At 36.3% G+C, this 16,863-nt stretch overlaps 1 protein-coding gene across 1 annotated transcript in view; it reads left to right on the forward strand.

Annotated features, from left to right (window-relative positions):
• Window positions 1-1,527, forward strand: part of knl1 (kinetochore scaffold 1) — a 33,974-nt gene extending 32,447 nt beyond the window's left edge. Inside the window, exon 30 of the mRNA XM_062033770.1 lies at window positions 646-1,527. Coding sequence (XP_061889754.1) covers window positions 646-784 — 139 coding nt within the window. The 3' untranslated portion in view covers window positions 785-1,527. The remainder of the gene's footprint in view (window positions 1-645) is intronic.
• Window positions 1,528-16,863: the final 15,336 nt, after the last annotated feature.

Genomic DNA, 16,863 nt, shown 5'->3' on the forward strand with positions numbered 1-16,863 from the left:
ATCCCATCAGCCTGCATCCCAGTGAGAGCAGACATTGTACAGTAAGTACTTGTTTCATTATGTTTATAGTTTGTATTTCGTGTTTAGCACTTAGCAATACTGCTACATGATGCTTAGTGCTTCACTAAAGCGGAAATAGTTTAGCATACAGCTTCTAAAAAAATGTAGCTCATCTGTATATTCAGGCGCAAAAATATGATTTGTCACGAAATAGTCTTTTTTTGTCTCTCACAAAGTAAGTAAGCAGTGTTGTTGTTGAAGGGAACAGCAAACGTGATTCTTCCGTAAAATTAATACGCCGCCCTATGCTTACAATGAGCAAAATACATGAATATTACATGTTATTATAAATGTGCCTGATACTACATTACATACTGTATATACTGACAGTGTCTATATAAAACATTGATGGAGGCTTTTGGATGTTTTTTAGAGCGCCTTATAGGCGTAATAGAGCGAATCCACTTACCATGTTGTAAGCTGACTTTTGCTAGCATATTTCTAGAATGCATTAAATAAGAAAAAAATGTGTGCTTGTTTTATAAGGAATGGAGTTCTCTTTTAAAGTTAAACACAAACAATGTGCAACAACAAAGTAAAAAAATACAAAGTTTTCAGAAGACTGTTACATGTCTGTGTCTGCAGGATCCAGCAGATTGTAAGCATTGTGAAGTCATTCGTTCCAGCCAGGAAGCTCTTGACAAAGATTGTGAAGAAGATTCACGCTGATCTCCTTTCTTCAGCTGAATATGTACAGTCTACACCAGAGGTCTCCAACCACTAACTCGTGAGGTACCGAGACCTCGCCAGGTGATATTGAGTCATTCACCAAAGGGTCAAACATTTGCTCAAACTCAGTATTTTTTATAAATGTTCAATACAGGCATGATGCCTCTATTCTGATGACAAATTACCATAAAATAGCTGTTTAAATGGAGATTTGCTTCTGAAATAAAGTGCAGTTTAAATGTTGCCAGTCTTATAAAACAAAGTAGCTTGAATACATAAAAACTGCAGATGACTATTATTATTTTTTAAACAAATTGTAAGTTGTTGACATTTTGTTAATGCTCTGACGATACAAGCAAATATACCTCTGTTTGGGTTTTAAATAACTATTAAAATAAACTTTGCAAAAATTAATAGTTCTCGGTCAATTTAATTTTGTAAAAGTAGCTCTCAAAAGACAAAAGGTTGGAGACCCCTTGTCTACACTTGTAAATATGTTTTTTCTAAATTTCTCGCCTACTTTTGTTGGTCACCTCTAGATGGCGAGCATGTTCTACTTAAATCTGCCTAGTTGTGTTTGCAAAATACCTTCTGGTTAAAATATAATAATCATACATTTATTAAAAGTGCTTGGAATGACATATCTTAAAGTGTTCATTAATATCTTTTTTATTCATCTCCAAATGTTTCTATGTTTGTATGTTTAGGGATGTAAACATTTGTTGTGTCAGCAATCCCTTTTATCAGCATGTTGAGATGCACAGTTAGTGCATTGTAAATAACAATAAAATTGTACGAAGGAAGAAATAACACTGATGTTTGGCCTTGATTTGGATCTTAAAAATGTGTTGAGTCAGCTCCCTGAACGTTACAAGCAGTCAAAAAAGGACTGCTTTGCTTTAGTTGTCCTGAAGATGACGCTATTGCTCCCTTAAATAGATTTCTGCCTTCATCCACCTTAGTAAGTCTTTGGTCTAGTTTCAATTACATAATGTGGAAATAAATCAAAATTAGTGAGAGTTAAAAACAATAAATACATTGAATTAATTTGTGGACGTATTGGATTGTGAATTTTTTAAATAGGAGATTATTCTGATGTTACTTAATATGCATATTTCAAATAAACTAAACTAACAGATAGATAGATAGTACTTTATTGATTCCTTCAGGAGAGTTAATAACTATAAACTAAAATTCCATAACAAGGGGAATTACATGATTACATTTTTTTTTATTATTATAACTTTGTAGCATGGTGGTGCGTCTGATATAGTTCAGTGGTTCCTAAACTTTTGTCACCAAGTACCAAATCAGAAATTACTTGGCTCTCCAAGTACCACCATTATGACCAACATTAAAATACAGCAGCTTAGTAGGCCTAAGTGTTCATTAAAAACAAGGCAGAGGTTTTATTTACAATTATATTTAATATTTTTTAATAATTAATTTGGCCACTGTAACATTTGAACAGTAACAATGTGTTTTGATATTTAATTAAATGGTGCAAGGGGATCAGTTTTAGAGTCACTGGTGTTGTTTATCCCCCTCACAGTCAGGGAGTTCTCTGGTTCAAATCCGGTTTAGACTTTTCAATGTTTAGCATGAGTTTCCTCCCATATCCCAAAATTAATTGGAAGCTATTAATTGTTCATAAATTGGAATACCCTGAACAGGATAGGCGTTAGCAAATTAATGAATTACATTTTCACAGCTTTCTCCAGACTTAAAAGGGAACTGCACTTTTTTGGGAATTTTGCCGAACGTTCACAACATGAAGACAAGAGTTTTTTGTTTTTTTGCATTTTAACATGTAAAAATCAGCTCGTTCTTGGTGGATAGCAATGCAGATAAATGACAGTAAATCGCTTTAAAAATGCTTTCAAAAACTGCCAAGAATACTTATTCTACATTCAGTAACCGGTATAATAACCAAGCCGTTGCGACATTGTTATTGTAAGAGTAAACACTGAGGAACTCTTTTTCTAGCGAAGTAACACATCGGCATGTTTCGATATTAGCTGTAAAAGGCTGCTACAACAAGAGATAAGCTCGCTTCTAGTTCAGCACAAAACGCATTTGAATTTGTGACGCACAACACTGCAACAGGACACCAATCTGTACTGACTGAAAAACATGAAACATCATGTTACAGTACCTGTAAAGTATTATTTCCTGTTTTGTTTGTACACAGCTAGCTAGTCGTAACAACACATGATGTGCTGCTGTGTCAGTATTTATAGTGTGACTTACTCGATGGACAGTTGTGTTTTTGGTCCAGCTGTCTTGGTAAGCACTCCATTTCTGTTGAAATAACTTGGCTTCAAATTCCAGCTTCGAGTCACGCCGACCTCACTGTCCTGCCTCCGTCTGCTCCAACGTCTCACCCATCCTTCGTGCCGACTTCTAGAAGCAGCAGTTAATCCTCCGTATATTCAGCTTCAAATATATAAGGTTGTGAATCCTTATTTGACCAAAAATAGTCATTTTCGTTGTCTATTACCAAGTCTGCCATGATTAGAAAACACACTTGCGTTTGTTTCCGGAAGTAGGAACACACATTTGTATGCAGAAGTCGGAAACGGAAATCAATGTGCGGAAGGAATCAGTCTAGGCCAGGGGTGTCAAACGTACGGCCCGCGAACAGGTTTTATCCGGCCCGCGGGATGAGTATGAGAATGAGCTGACATTTTTGAATGAAAATAACTGCTGTTTTAAATGTGCCAACTAGATGTCACAATAGCAATTCTTTGTATCTTTGTAAATGATGCTACATATGTAAAAATAAAACATGTTAGTGCACCAGTCGAAGAAAATAAGCAAACTACATAAATAACATCCTGTAATTTGATTTTGATATTTTTTTTATCTTGATAGATTGAAAATGAACACCAATGGGTTGACTGATGAACATTATCACATCATTTATTCAGAAAGTATAAATAACGACAAAGATAGAATACTATTAACCGCAACATGTAAGTGTAAAAAAAACAACAATATGATTTGTACATTTTCAGAATGTGCTTGTTCTATTTTTAAACAAAGAAAACAATCTGAAGTTGTCTTTATTTTTAAGTTATCCTGCCGTGATTTTACCAGTCCAAGCCCACTTGGGAGTAGATTTTTCTCCACGTGGCCCCTCATCTAAAATGAGTTTGACACCCCGGTCTAGGCAATGATTAATATGACCAAAGTACAGTATATATTGTACATAATACATATTGTTCTGAACGTGTTTGTTATTACATTATATATATACTTGCAGTTTGAAGTTGTTCTAGAGGACTTTGAAGGCTACAACGATGACCCTCTACTGCTTGTTTTTTATTTTTAAAATCCTTACCAAAATAAAAGATGTATGTATTCTTGTCTCTCATAAAGTAATGAATGATAGGCAAAATTCCAAAAAAAGACCAGTTCCCCTTTAAGTATTGGGAAAAAAAATGTGCCAATAATATGAGTGTTAGCATGTTTCTGTTTTTGGGCGAAACCTGACAAACATGGCCACTGTGCCGAGGTCATTTGAAATAGGGAGGGGTCGGGGGGTGAGCGAGCGACTGTCGCTCTGACGTCAAAAGGTCAAAGAGGGCTTTCCAAACCGTCACCTTGAAGTAAGCCATCAGGGGCGACAAGTTCCTCCCTCCATGCCGCCCTCCCCCAGAAACAACAGCTCCTGTCAAAGCACATTGTGAACACCCGCGGTCTCCAGGCGCTGCTTAAGTTTGGCCTGAAGCGCCATTTGGACCCTCTTATCACAGCCAGGGAGTCCAGATAATGTCATTACAATCCATACCGAGACTTGTAGTGTTTGCATGCACGGCAGGATGTATTTAAAACAGTACAGTAGTTTTAAAGATGCTACTTTAATAACCATACCTTGAATGCATGTCTTTTCTCTCAATCATACATCAACCAACCGTACAGAACCGGTTCCAACAATAAAAACAAACTCATGAATATTAACGATACGCAAGTGTTTTCCTTCCTGGATAACACTTTAATCCTGATTTAGATGTATTCCAAGTGGCACCATAGGAGGCTCTAATTGTATTAAGTGGAACATTTGTCCTCAGGCAACATGTTCAAATCTTTTTATCCTCACCTGGAAGCAGTATTTCACTGTAGTAACATCATCAGTGTCTTTAGCAACTCTAAGGTAGACGCTGCTGAAATTGGTTTTTGGGTGATGGAAACCGAGTGGAGCGTTTTATTTGTCCTGGGGGACAGAGGGGGCCTTGAACAAAATGTGATTTTAATTTTTTTTTTTTTTAAATCACCCTTTTTTTATTCAATTTAATTTCTCAGTGTCCTTGTGGTTAAATTGTCCGCCCTGAGATCGGTAGGTCGTGAGTTCAAACCCCGGCCGAGTCACACCAAAGACTATAAAAATGGTACCCATTACCTCCCTGCTTGACACTCAGCATCAAGGGTTGGAATTGGCAGTTAAATCACCAAAAACGATTCCCGGGCGCGGCCACCGCTGCTGCTCCCTGCTCCCCTCACCTCCCAGAAGGGTGATCAAGGGTGAAGGGTCAAATGCAGATAATAATTTCGCCACACCTAGTGTGTGTGTGACAATCATTGGTACTTTAACTTTTTAATTTATTGCAGGTTTTGTACGTCAGTGATTCTCAAACTTTGGTAGGCGGTCTGCATTTAGAAGTACGCCAAATAATCACTTCATTAAAGTACAGTGTTTTATTTTACAATATTCAAACACAGTGTTACTGTTCAAATATGTGTAATGTTACACTGGCCAAAAATATGACTCCTGATTGATTGATTGAGACTTTTTTTAGTAGGTTGCACAGTGAAGTACATATTCTGTACAATTGACCACTAAATGGTAAAACCCGAATACGTTTTTCAACTTGTTTAAGTTGGGGTCCACTTAAATTGATTCACGATACAGATATATACTATCAGATATATACTATCATCATAATACAGTCATCACACAAGATGATCACATTGAATTATTTACATTATTTACAATCTGGGGTGTGGAGGGGGGGGGGGTTAGGTTTGGTTGTTATCATCAGTCATCAACAATTGAGAACAGAGTAATGGATATTGGAACAGTGTAGGTCTGACTTGGTAGGATATGGACAGCAAGTAGTGGACATAGAGCAGGCCTGGGCAATTATTTTGACTCGGGGGCCACATTTAGAGAAAAAAATGTGTCTGGGGGGCCGGTATATCTATTTTTAGGAACGCTAATACAAAACCTCACTATAATGTCTGATTAAATGCTAAAAACGTTATGACAGACCGCAGTGTTTCCCACACATTCATTTATTTGTGGCGGCCCGCCACAAAAGAATTATGTCCGCCACAAATTTAAAAAATATATATATTTTTTTTTTTGTCCTGTCCAGCTTCTCAGGCAAATCATATAGTTGATGTAGATGCCCATATCGGCTGTTCAGATTTACTTTACAAAAGAGAAGTGTAGGATACTTCTCTTGTTGCCTTATTTGTATTTGACCACTACTGTTTTCTGTTTATTTGTTACTGACTGTGGCAGGACACCTCTGCCTCTGTTTCACTTTATGTTGCTGGTAAATAATATGGTTGTAGTAGTAGGCTAAAGTTAAATTATTTAGTATGCACTAATTAAAGGGGCAGAGCTTTAAGAGACATTTTAGCTTTTATATTTTATAAGATATATTTTTTGTAAGAACCACAATTAATAAATATATTTCAGTGAATAACTTATTGTTCAAATCTGTATATAAATATGTACATAAAGTGTTGTAATTATATTGTAAAATGGATGGATGGACGTTTAAAACAAAACTATTATTATTAATTAGTAAGTATACATTTTTTTAGCCTTTTTAGAGAAAATCATATCATTGTAGAAAACTATGCAAATTACTCGATGATGTCATGGTGACAACGCCCATAGCCACGCCCCCACCGCCACAGGTATCTTGGCAGTTTATGGGAAACACTGGACCGCCTTAAAAAACATAATGGAATTTTAAAAAAATTCTATGAACGATAAAACACTGAATATTGACAAAATATGAACGTCACACCCCTTTGATCGACATATTTTACAATCAGTGAAATGCAACAAAAATGCAACAAACAGTGCAATATGAACGCGAAGGGTACAAAATGAACCAACCGACAATCTGATATATCACTAAGCTTTAGAACTTTATTGTGAAAATCTCCTTCCGCGTCTGTGGAAACGCTTCCCGCCCACACTACTTGGTGCCTCATCTGAGCTGCTGTGACGTAGATTACCATAGTAACTAATTAGATGACCATTGCAACTAATTAGATTACCATAGTAACTAGTATATCATCCCAAAGCGCAGAATCCAAGCATTGAAATACTTTGTATAGTTGAAGACTTACGGTCATTAGAAAACATGACTGCACATCTTAATGGCAGCTACACTTTCCATCTTAAACATCTCAAAAAATTATTTGGGAATGTCCGGCGGGCCAGATTGAAAAGCTCAACGGGCGGCATGTGGCCCCCGGGCCTTAATTTGCCCAGGTCTGACATAGAGAGAGAGAGAGATCAGAAAGCATAAGAAAAAGTATCTGCATTTGATTGTTTACATTTGATTATTAACAATCCGGAGAGGGTGTTAGTTTAGGGTTGTAGCTGCCTGGAGGTGAACTTTTATTGCGGTTTTGAAGGAGGATAGAGATGCCCTTTCTTTTACACCTGTTGGGAGCGCATTCCACATTGATGTGGCATAGAAAGAGAATGAGTTAAGACCTTTGTTAGATCGGAATCTGTGTTTAACGTGGTTAGTGAAGCTCCCCTTGGTGTTGTGGTTATGGCGGTCATTTACGTTAAGGAAGTAGTTTGACATTTACTTCGATATCAGGGAGGTGTAGCGGATTTTATAGACTAGGCTCAGTGCAAGTTGTTTTACTCTGTCCTCCACCCTGAGCCAGCCCACTTCAGATAGAGAAGGCATGTGTCAGTGGAGTGGTTAGTTCTGAAGCCGGATTGGAATTTTTACATAAGTTTATTAGTGGCAAGGTAGCTATCGACCTGTTCATAAACTATTTTCTCCATTACTTTCGAAATGGAACTGAGAATAGAAACAGTTCAATCTGGCCCGCCGGATATTCCCAAATAATTTTTTGAGATGTTTAAGATGGAATGTGTAGCTGCCATTAAGATGTGCAGTGATGTTTTCTAATGACCGTAAGTCTTCAACTATACAAAGTATTTCAATGCTTGGATTCTGCGCTTTGGGATGATATACTAGTTACTATGGTAATCTAATTAGTTGCAATGGTCATCTAATTAGTTACTATGGTAATCTACGTCACAGCAGCTCAGATGAGGCACCAAGTAGTGTGGGCGGGAAGCGTTTCCACAGTCACAATAAAGTTCTAAAGCTTAGTGATATATCAGATTGTCGGTTGGTTCATTTTGTACCCTTCGCGTTCATATTGCACTGTTTGTTGCATTTTTGTTGCATTTCACTGATTGTAAAATATGTCGATCAAAGGGGTGTGATGTTCATATTTTGTCAATATTCAGTGTTTTATCGTTCATAGAAATTTTTTAAAATTCTATTATGTTTTTTAAGGCGGTCCAGTGTTTCCCATAAACTGCCAAGATACCTGTGGCGGTGGGGGCGTGGCTATGGGCGTGGTCACCATGACATCATCGAGTAATTTGCACAGTTTTTTACAATGATATGATTTTCTCTAAAAAGGCTCAAAAAATGTATACTTACTAATTAATAATAATAGTTTTGTTTTAAACGTCCATCCATTTTACAATATAATTACAACACTTTATGTACATATTTATATACAGATTTGAACAATAAGTTATTCACTGAAATATATTTATTAATTGTGGTTCTTACAAAAAATATATCTTATAAAATATAAAAGCTAAAATGTCTCTTAAAGCTCTGCCCCTTTAATTAGTGCATACTAAATAATTTAACTTTAGCCTACTACTACAACCATATTATTTACCAGCAACATAAAGTGAAACAGAGGCAGAGGTGTCCTGCCACAGTCAGTAACAAATAAACAGAAAACAGTAGTGGTCAAATACAAATAAGGCAACAAGAGAAGTATCCTACACTTCTCTTTTGTAAAGTAAATCTGAACAGCCGATATGGGCATCTACATCAACTATATGATTTGCCTGAGAAGCTGGACAGGACAAAAAAAAAAAATATATTTTTTTATTTATTTGTGGCGGACATAATTCTTTTGTGGCGGGCCGCCACAAATAAATGAATGTGTGGGAAACACTGCGGTCTGTCATAACGTTTTTAGCATTTAATCAGACATTATAGTGAGGTTTTGTATTAGCGTTCCTAAAAATAGATATACCGGCCCCCAGACACATTTTTTTCTCTAAATGTGGCCCCCGAGTCAAAATAATTGCCCAGGCCTGGCGTAGAGCTTCACGCAAGAACTGACATAAACAGCAAAGGAAAAAATATCAGGATGTAAACATAATACACATACAGTGAATGCTGATGTCATGTGTTTATTTACGCAGTAAATTCTCACATTGAGCCATGCAAGTACATTTTTGGGTACTGAAACATGTCGACACCCAGATGTTTATTGAATGTACTTTCACTACCAACACGTTAAGTGTATAGTCATATTTTGAATCTAATTTTCCACATTGACCTATATATAAGACCCAATATTTTATTTAAAAAACAAATTGTTCTTGTTTCCAGTAACGGGGGTGTATTCTGTATCTTACAACTGGCAAGGAACTATGAAATATTGAGCCTTATTTTTTTCTTTTCTGTTATTCAACAAAATATATTTTGTCTTGGTGTTAACACAATATTATATATTTTTTTCATTGCATATTACTTTTGTAGCTGTATGTAAATATGACACCGCTAAAGTGGCAGCTGGTCTCAGCAACTCTGCTCGTTCATATCCTCCTTTGTGTTCTTTAATGTTTCTCTCATGTTTTTTTTTCTTTTGGTTTAAACCCCTTCTATTTATTTTACAAGTTTATTTGAACAGGGACAACAACGCACATTGATCAACATTGCTGTAAATGCGCATGTTTTAGCTGCAAGCTAATTTCCAACCATAGCCACTGGGCAAGATGTAGATCGCCAGCAGCAAACAATATAAAAACAACAACAATCAAATATAGCCTACTTAAAAATGTGGGATATGGAGAAGTTTGAATATTGCCCATTTATTTTCAATGGGGGGAAATCCCTGGTAATTCCGGGTAATCAGGACATTTTGGAAACCGGGAAACATGCTGTCTTGAATGTCCAGGGTGAGTGGAGTGTGTGGATATTGGAACGGTTCAAACCGGATGAGAAATGTGGGATATGCAGTCATATTTCCCATTCTTGTCAATGGGGAGAAAATGACCTGAAATTCCGTAAAAAACGTGAATTTTGGGAAATGGAAAACATGTTTTGCGGTCGATATATCGGAAGAGTATTGTGAGTGGATGGTTGAAAGGTCAGAATCGGGTTGAAATGGCGCCAATTTTGAGAATTTGTAGAATTGTAGAACTTTGAATATGTCTAGTCATTTGAATTGGAATTTTCTTGAAATGTGGGATTTTTTGAAAATATCGACACTACTACAATTGTCCTAGATGATAGGAATAGTTTGATGTTGGAATTTTTTGAATCGATTGAAAAATGTTGATGTAGTAACACTTTAAATTGAGAATTGGTATTTTGAAAAACCGAGAATTTGTACAAAAAAACCCCAATAACTTTTGCTGTCCCAACTAAGAGGAATGTTATGATGGTGGAATGGTTGGATTTGGTTGACATATGTGGACTGTGAAGACTTTAAAACAAGAGGTTGAACAAAGGCTTTGGAAAACCGTGAATTCTGGGAATTCCTGGAATGTATTTGAACTGGTAGTTTGATTGTCATGGCTTAGTGGAGTGTGTGGATGGTGGAACGGTTCGAATCAGGTAAGAAGTGTGGCAGTTGCGTATGTTTGAAAATTCGCTCATTCATTTTAAATGGGCAAAATATCCCGGAAATTCCGGGTAATGGGGGATATTTTTGAGATTTTTTTTTCTTGACCTGAACATTTTGATACTTGAACGGTAATAATTGGATGAAAGCTGTCGGTTCCGGTAAAACGTTACGGAATAAGAAGAAGAATTAAAAAAATAGATAATTGTTTTGGTGTAGAATAACATTTGTGTGAATGCTAGGGCATTCACTCAATTAGAGCCGCACGGTGGCCGAGTGGTTACGCTGCCGACCACACAGACGTTTAAACGTTCGACTCTCCTCCAGGGCATCTCTGTGTGGAGCTGCATTGGGTTTTGTCCGAGGCTTTCACCCACATACCAAAAATATGTATCTGAATATGAGCAGTTGTTTGTCTTTCTGTGTCCTGTGATTGGCTAGCGACCAGTTGCCAGAATTTTAACATAAAAATAACAGTGGCACTGTTTTTTCATTTGCTGTAATACATGACCATGGATTTTACGGTAAAAACAAACTGGCAGCTGAGCCAACTGAATTTTACTGTAAAAATAACAGCGGTACTGTTTTTCCATTGACAGCAATGCACTTTAAAAACGACTACAACAACAACAAACTGACATCTCAGTCGCCTACATTTTACCGTAAAAATAACATTGGTACTGTTTTTATATTTACAGAAATGCAGTGTACAAATCCAGCAATGTTTTTTACGTTAAAAAAAATGGCAGATCAGTCACCAGAATAGTACCATTTTTCCATTTACAGTAATGCACTGCAAAAATCGAGCAACTCCGTTACCAAAATGTTACCGTATGACTGTAAATGTTATGGTAAAAATAACTGGCAGCTCAGTCCCCAAAAATAACAGTGGTACCGTTTTACACTGTAAAAAGAACAACTATAGATTTTACGGTAAAACAGTTGGCCGCTTAGTCGCCACAATTTTATCGTATAAATAACATTAGTACCATTTCTTCATTCACAGTAATGCACTGTAAAAACAACCATAGATGTTATGATAAAAAAAAGGCAAGTTTAGTCGCTAGAATTTTACTTAAAAAATTATTTATACTAATGCACTGTAAAAACAACTGTGGATTTTACAGTAAAAACTGTCAGGTCAGCCGCCAAAATTTTTTTGTACAATAACTGATTTTATGTTAAAAACGACTAGATATATGGGGGGTAAACAAAACAAACTCGTTGATTTTGTCGTAAAAGTTCCAGTGGTACCGTTTTTACATTTACAGTAATGCACTGTGAAAACGACCGCAGATGTTCCGTTAAAAAACAACTGTGAGCTCAGTTGCCAGAATTTTACCGTTAAAATGTTTTTAAACTAATGCACTGTAAAAACAACTGTGGATTTTACAGTAAAAACGGTCAGGTCAGTCGCCAAAATGTTATCGTACAATAACTGTGATTTTATGTTAAAAACGACTAGATATATACGGGGGGTAAACAAAACAAACTGGTTGCTCAGTCACCAAGATTTTGTCGTAAAAGTTCCAGTGGTACCGTTTTTACATTTACAGTGATGCACTGTAAAAACGACCGCAGATGTTCCGTTAAAAAACAACTCTGAGCTCAGTTGCCAGAATTTTACCGTAAAAATAATTAACACTAATGCACTGTAAAACAACGGTAGATTTTGCAGCTAAAAACTGGGAGCTCAGTCGACAGAATTTTACTGTAAAATAATGCACAGAATTGCACTGTGAAAACAACTGCTTGCTTAAAAAAAAACAACCTAGCAGCTCAGTCGCCAGAACCTTATTGTGAAAATAACAGTTGTATTGTTTTACAATTTACAATAATGTAGTGTAAAAAACTACAACTACATTTTACAGTTTAGTCGCCAGTGGTATTGTTTTTTTATTTACAGTACCTCACTGTAAAATCCACCGTGAATTTTAACGTAAAAATTCTGGTGACTGAGCTGCCCGTTTTTTTTTTTACTGTAAAATCTACATTTTACATCTACAAATCTACAAAAGTAACTCTCACATATGCAATGTTTGAGTGTGTGTACTGTATATGGTGTAATAAGAAGACTACCAGCAGTGCCCCCACCCCCGCCCTTACACATCTCAGTCGCCTACATTTTACCGTAAAAATAACATTGGTACTGTTTTTATACTTACAGAAACGCAGAAATCCACCAATGTTTTTTACGGTAAAAAGACCGGCAGATCAATCACCAGAATAGCACCATTTTTCCATTTACAGTAATGCACTGTAAAAACGAGCGTAGATTTTACGGTAAAAAATGAGCAACTCTGTTACCAAAATTTTACCATATGACTGTAAATGTCAGTCCCAAAAAATAACAGTGGTACCGTTTTCCACTGTAAAAAGAAGGACTATAGATTTTACTGTAAAACAGATGGCCGCTTAGTCGCCACAATTTTATCGTATAAGTAACATTGTTACCATTTCTTCATTCACAGTAATGCACTGTAAAAACAACCATAGACGTTAGGGTAAAAAAAAAAAGGCAAATTTAGTCGCTAGAATTTTACTTAAAAAAATATTTATATTAATGCACTGTAAAAACAACTGTACATTTTACAGTAAAAACTGTAAAAATTTTACTGTAAAATAATGCACATTATTGCACTGTAAAAACAACTGCTTGCTTAAAAAAACACCTGGCAGTTCAGTCGCTAGAACCTTATTGTGAAAATAACAGTTGTATTGTTTTACAATTTACAATAATGTAGTGTAAAAAACTACAACTAGATTTTACAGTTTAGTCGCCAGGATTTTATCGTTAAAACACCAGTGGTATTGTTTTTGTATTTACTGTACCTCACCGTAAAATCCACCGTGAATTTTAACGTAAACATTCTGGTGACTGAGCTGCCCGTTTTTTTTTTTTTTTTTTTACTGTAAAATCTACATTTTACATCTACAAATGTAACTCTCACATATGCAATGTTTGAGTGTGTGTACTGTATATCAGAGGTGTGGACTCGAGTCACATGACTTGGACTCGAGTCAGACTCGAGTCATGAATTTGATGACTTTAGACTCGACTTGACAAAATATAAAGAGACTTGCAACTCGACTTAGACTTTAACATCAATGACTTGTGACTTCACTTGGACTTGAGCCTTTTGACTTGACATGACTTGCTACTTTTCCCAAAACCTAAAGCTTAAAAAGTTATTTGGGAGCGCTCCGTAGCTTTCATTTTGTACGTGTCTGTCTATCAGCGTGTGTGCTGCTTGTCAGCGTGTGTGCTGTCAGTACAACAGCCAATCAAATTAGATCTACATTGTTTTCATCACACAGCATTCAGCCAATCAAATTGCAGGACAACCAATGAACAAGAGTTGTCAAACAATGCGCCAGTGAGAAAGATTTATACCAAAGTTGGTTTCGTTCGGGTATAAAAACTACGACTCGGTCAACAAAAAACGAATTGCCGTATGCAAATTACGCAGTTCGAATATTACAGACGGAGACGCAACAACTTCCAACTTCGTTCGACATTTGAAGTTGCACAAAGAAGGGTAAGTTTTGAATGTAAGATAACGTTTATTGGCTAAGTAACATGACTTTTATTTGCTGTGTAGTTAAATCAGTGAGGCTGTAAACTCACTGCTAACGTCATAACCATAGACATCTTATAAGTAGACGCAGCATCGAGGGCTACTGCCTACTGGCGCAGACGAGACGCGGGGCCGCCATCTTGGAGTGGTGATCCGCTCCACTCAGTGCAATTCATTTGGCAGGAGCAATGAACTGTCAGCGCATTTAATTCATCTTACCTCACTGAATACCACTGATTTTCACACGCTTTTTTGTCATACGTGTAGCTATGATAAAGGACACATGTTTTATTATTCATAGTTTGCTTAACAGTAATATAATATTCTTATATTCTATAAGTGACCAGACGTCCGAGATCAAAACTGGGAATATAATCCCAGAGAAGGGGGAAAAAAACGGTCAGCTATTTTCAAGTTGAAGAAACAATATGATTACGTTATATATACATGCGTATATCCTACATAAACAATGTATGAATACATTAGATATCTATATATCTTATAGACCGTATATTCTGTCTTGACACTTTGTATTGATATTTTCTATTACATTCTTCCCTTAAATGATCATGTTTACAGTGATTGTTATATATGTATTTTGTATGTATTTCGCTTTGGATAAAAGCGTCTGCCAAATACTTAAACATATATAAGCACCTGAAAGTCTTTATATCAGCTAAAACCACCAATCTGTTTCACTGGATTCAGAATAAAACCAAATGCTGTCTTACCCAACAATGTTAGTATTTGAATATTGTTACTTGAAGACTTATTCCTGGTTACAATTATACTGTTAAGAAAGTATTGTCTTATATTTTGCCTAAAATGAGAATGCACCATAATCAGTGGCGGCTGGTGAATTTTGTTTTAGGTGGGGCTGAAAGTTTGTAAACCAAACCCCTGTAGGGGCGTCATCCTCCCCCAGAAGATTTATTTGTGATTTTCACATACAAATATTGAAGATCTTTGCTCCTTCTCAACTCTGTGGTAATGTTATTGTCATAAAATACAACCAATAGTACATTAATGTTAAATCTTACTTGTGAAAAGTAATCCCCCGATTCCTATTTTCAACAGTCCGCTCATTTGAGCAGGAAAACGCTGAACACCATCTTTGTTTTCTACCTGTCAACTGTCAGTTTAGGCTGCTCGCCTGCTCCTCATCACCACTTCAAGATGCAAATTGCTCGCGTCACAGCAACCAATACTGCGTCTACTTATAAGATGTCTATGGTTATAACGTCATTGCAAACACGGCAATATGTTGCATCCACTGCAGTTTGCTACCTTATTCATACTTTTTATCAAGTGCTTTTTTTAAGCAGGGTTGCATGAGGTACCTAAACATAACGTTACGTTAGTCAATGTATCACACACAGTAACATAACGTTAGACGGCGGTCAGCAGCACCGCATATTTTAGCCACCTACAAAAAGACAAACAGTCAAATAAAGGTCAGTTAAAATGTATACTATATTAAGAATATGTGTACATATTGCATAGGGCCCTGACATCTAAGAAGTACAACTCTGTTCATTGTTATGTTCATGTATTTGTTATGTTTTTCATGTGTACGCACACATCAACACACATACAGTATGAGATGAGATCAATGAGATAAGGTAAGAACAGAATAGAAACTGCTGTGGAACTAGTTACAATGCAATATGCCATGGAAATACAATGTTAACACTTTTGTACAAATAAGGACAGTTTCACTTGTTTTTGCAAATGTGTTTATTCTGTAAAGGAATACGTTAAATGTTTAAAATTGTTTAAACTATTAAAATGACTGGTTAATAGTGCTATTATGAATTGCAATGTCAGTACTATTTTTTTTCTTGCTATTTCAAATGCACTTGTTTTAATAAATAAATACAGCGTTTTAAAAGCATACACAATCTGTGTAAAAATATTAGTCTGCGGTTAAAAGGACTTGAAAGGACTCGAAACTCAAAATGCAGGACTTGTGACTTGACTTGAGACTTTCCAGTCTTGACTTTGGACTTGACTCGGGACTTGCCTGTCTTGACTCGGGACTTGACTCGAGACTTGAGGGCAAAGACTTGAGACTTACTTGTGACTTGCAAAGCAATGACTTGGTCCCACCTCTGCTGTATATGGTGTAATAAGAAGACTACCAGCAGTGCCCCCACCCCCGCTCTTACACATCTCAGTCGCCTACATTTTACCCTAAAAATAACATTGGTACTGTTTTTATACTTACAGAAACGCAGAAATCCACCAATGTTTTTTACGGTAAAAAGACAGGCAGATCAGTCACCAGAATAGCACCATTTTTCCATTTACAGTAATGCACTGTAAAAACGAGCGTAGATTTTACGGTAAAAAATGAGCAACTCTGTTACCAAAATTTTACCATATGACTGTAAATGTTATGGTAAAAATAACAGTCCCCAAAAATAACAGTGGTACCGTTTTCCACTGTAAAAAGGACTATAGATTTTACGGTAAAACAGATGGCCGCTTAGTCGCCACAATTTTATCGTATAAGTAACATTGTTACCATTTCTTCATTCACAGTAATGCACTGTAAAAACAACCATAGACGTTAGGGTAAAAAAAAAAGGCAAATTTAGTCGCTAGAATTTTACTT

The sequence above is a fragment of the Entelurus aequoreus genome, linkage group LG23 (genome assembly GCF_033978785.1).
Source record: "Entelurus aequoreus isolate RoL-2023_Sb linkage group LG23, RoL_Eaeq_v1.1, whole genome shotgun sequence".
Taxonomy (NCBI): Eukaryota; Metazoa; Chordata; class Actinopteri; order Syngnathiformes; family Syngnathidae; genus Entelurus; species Entelurus aequoreus.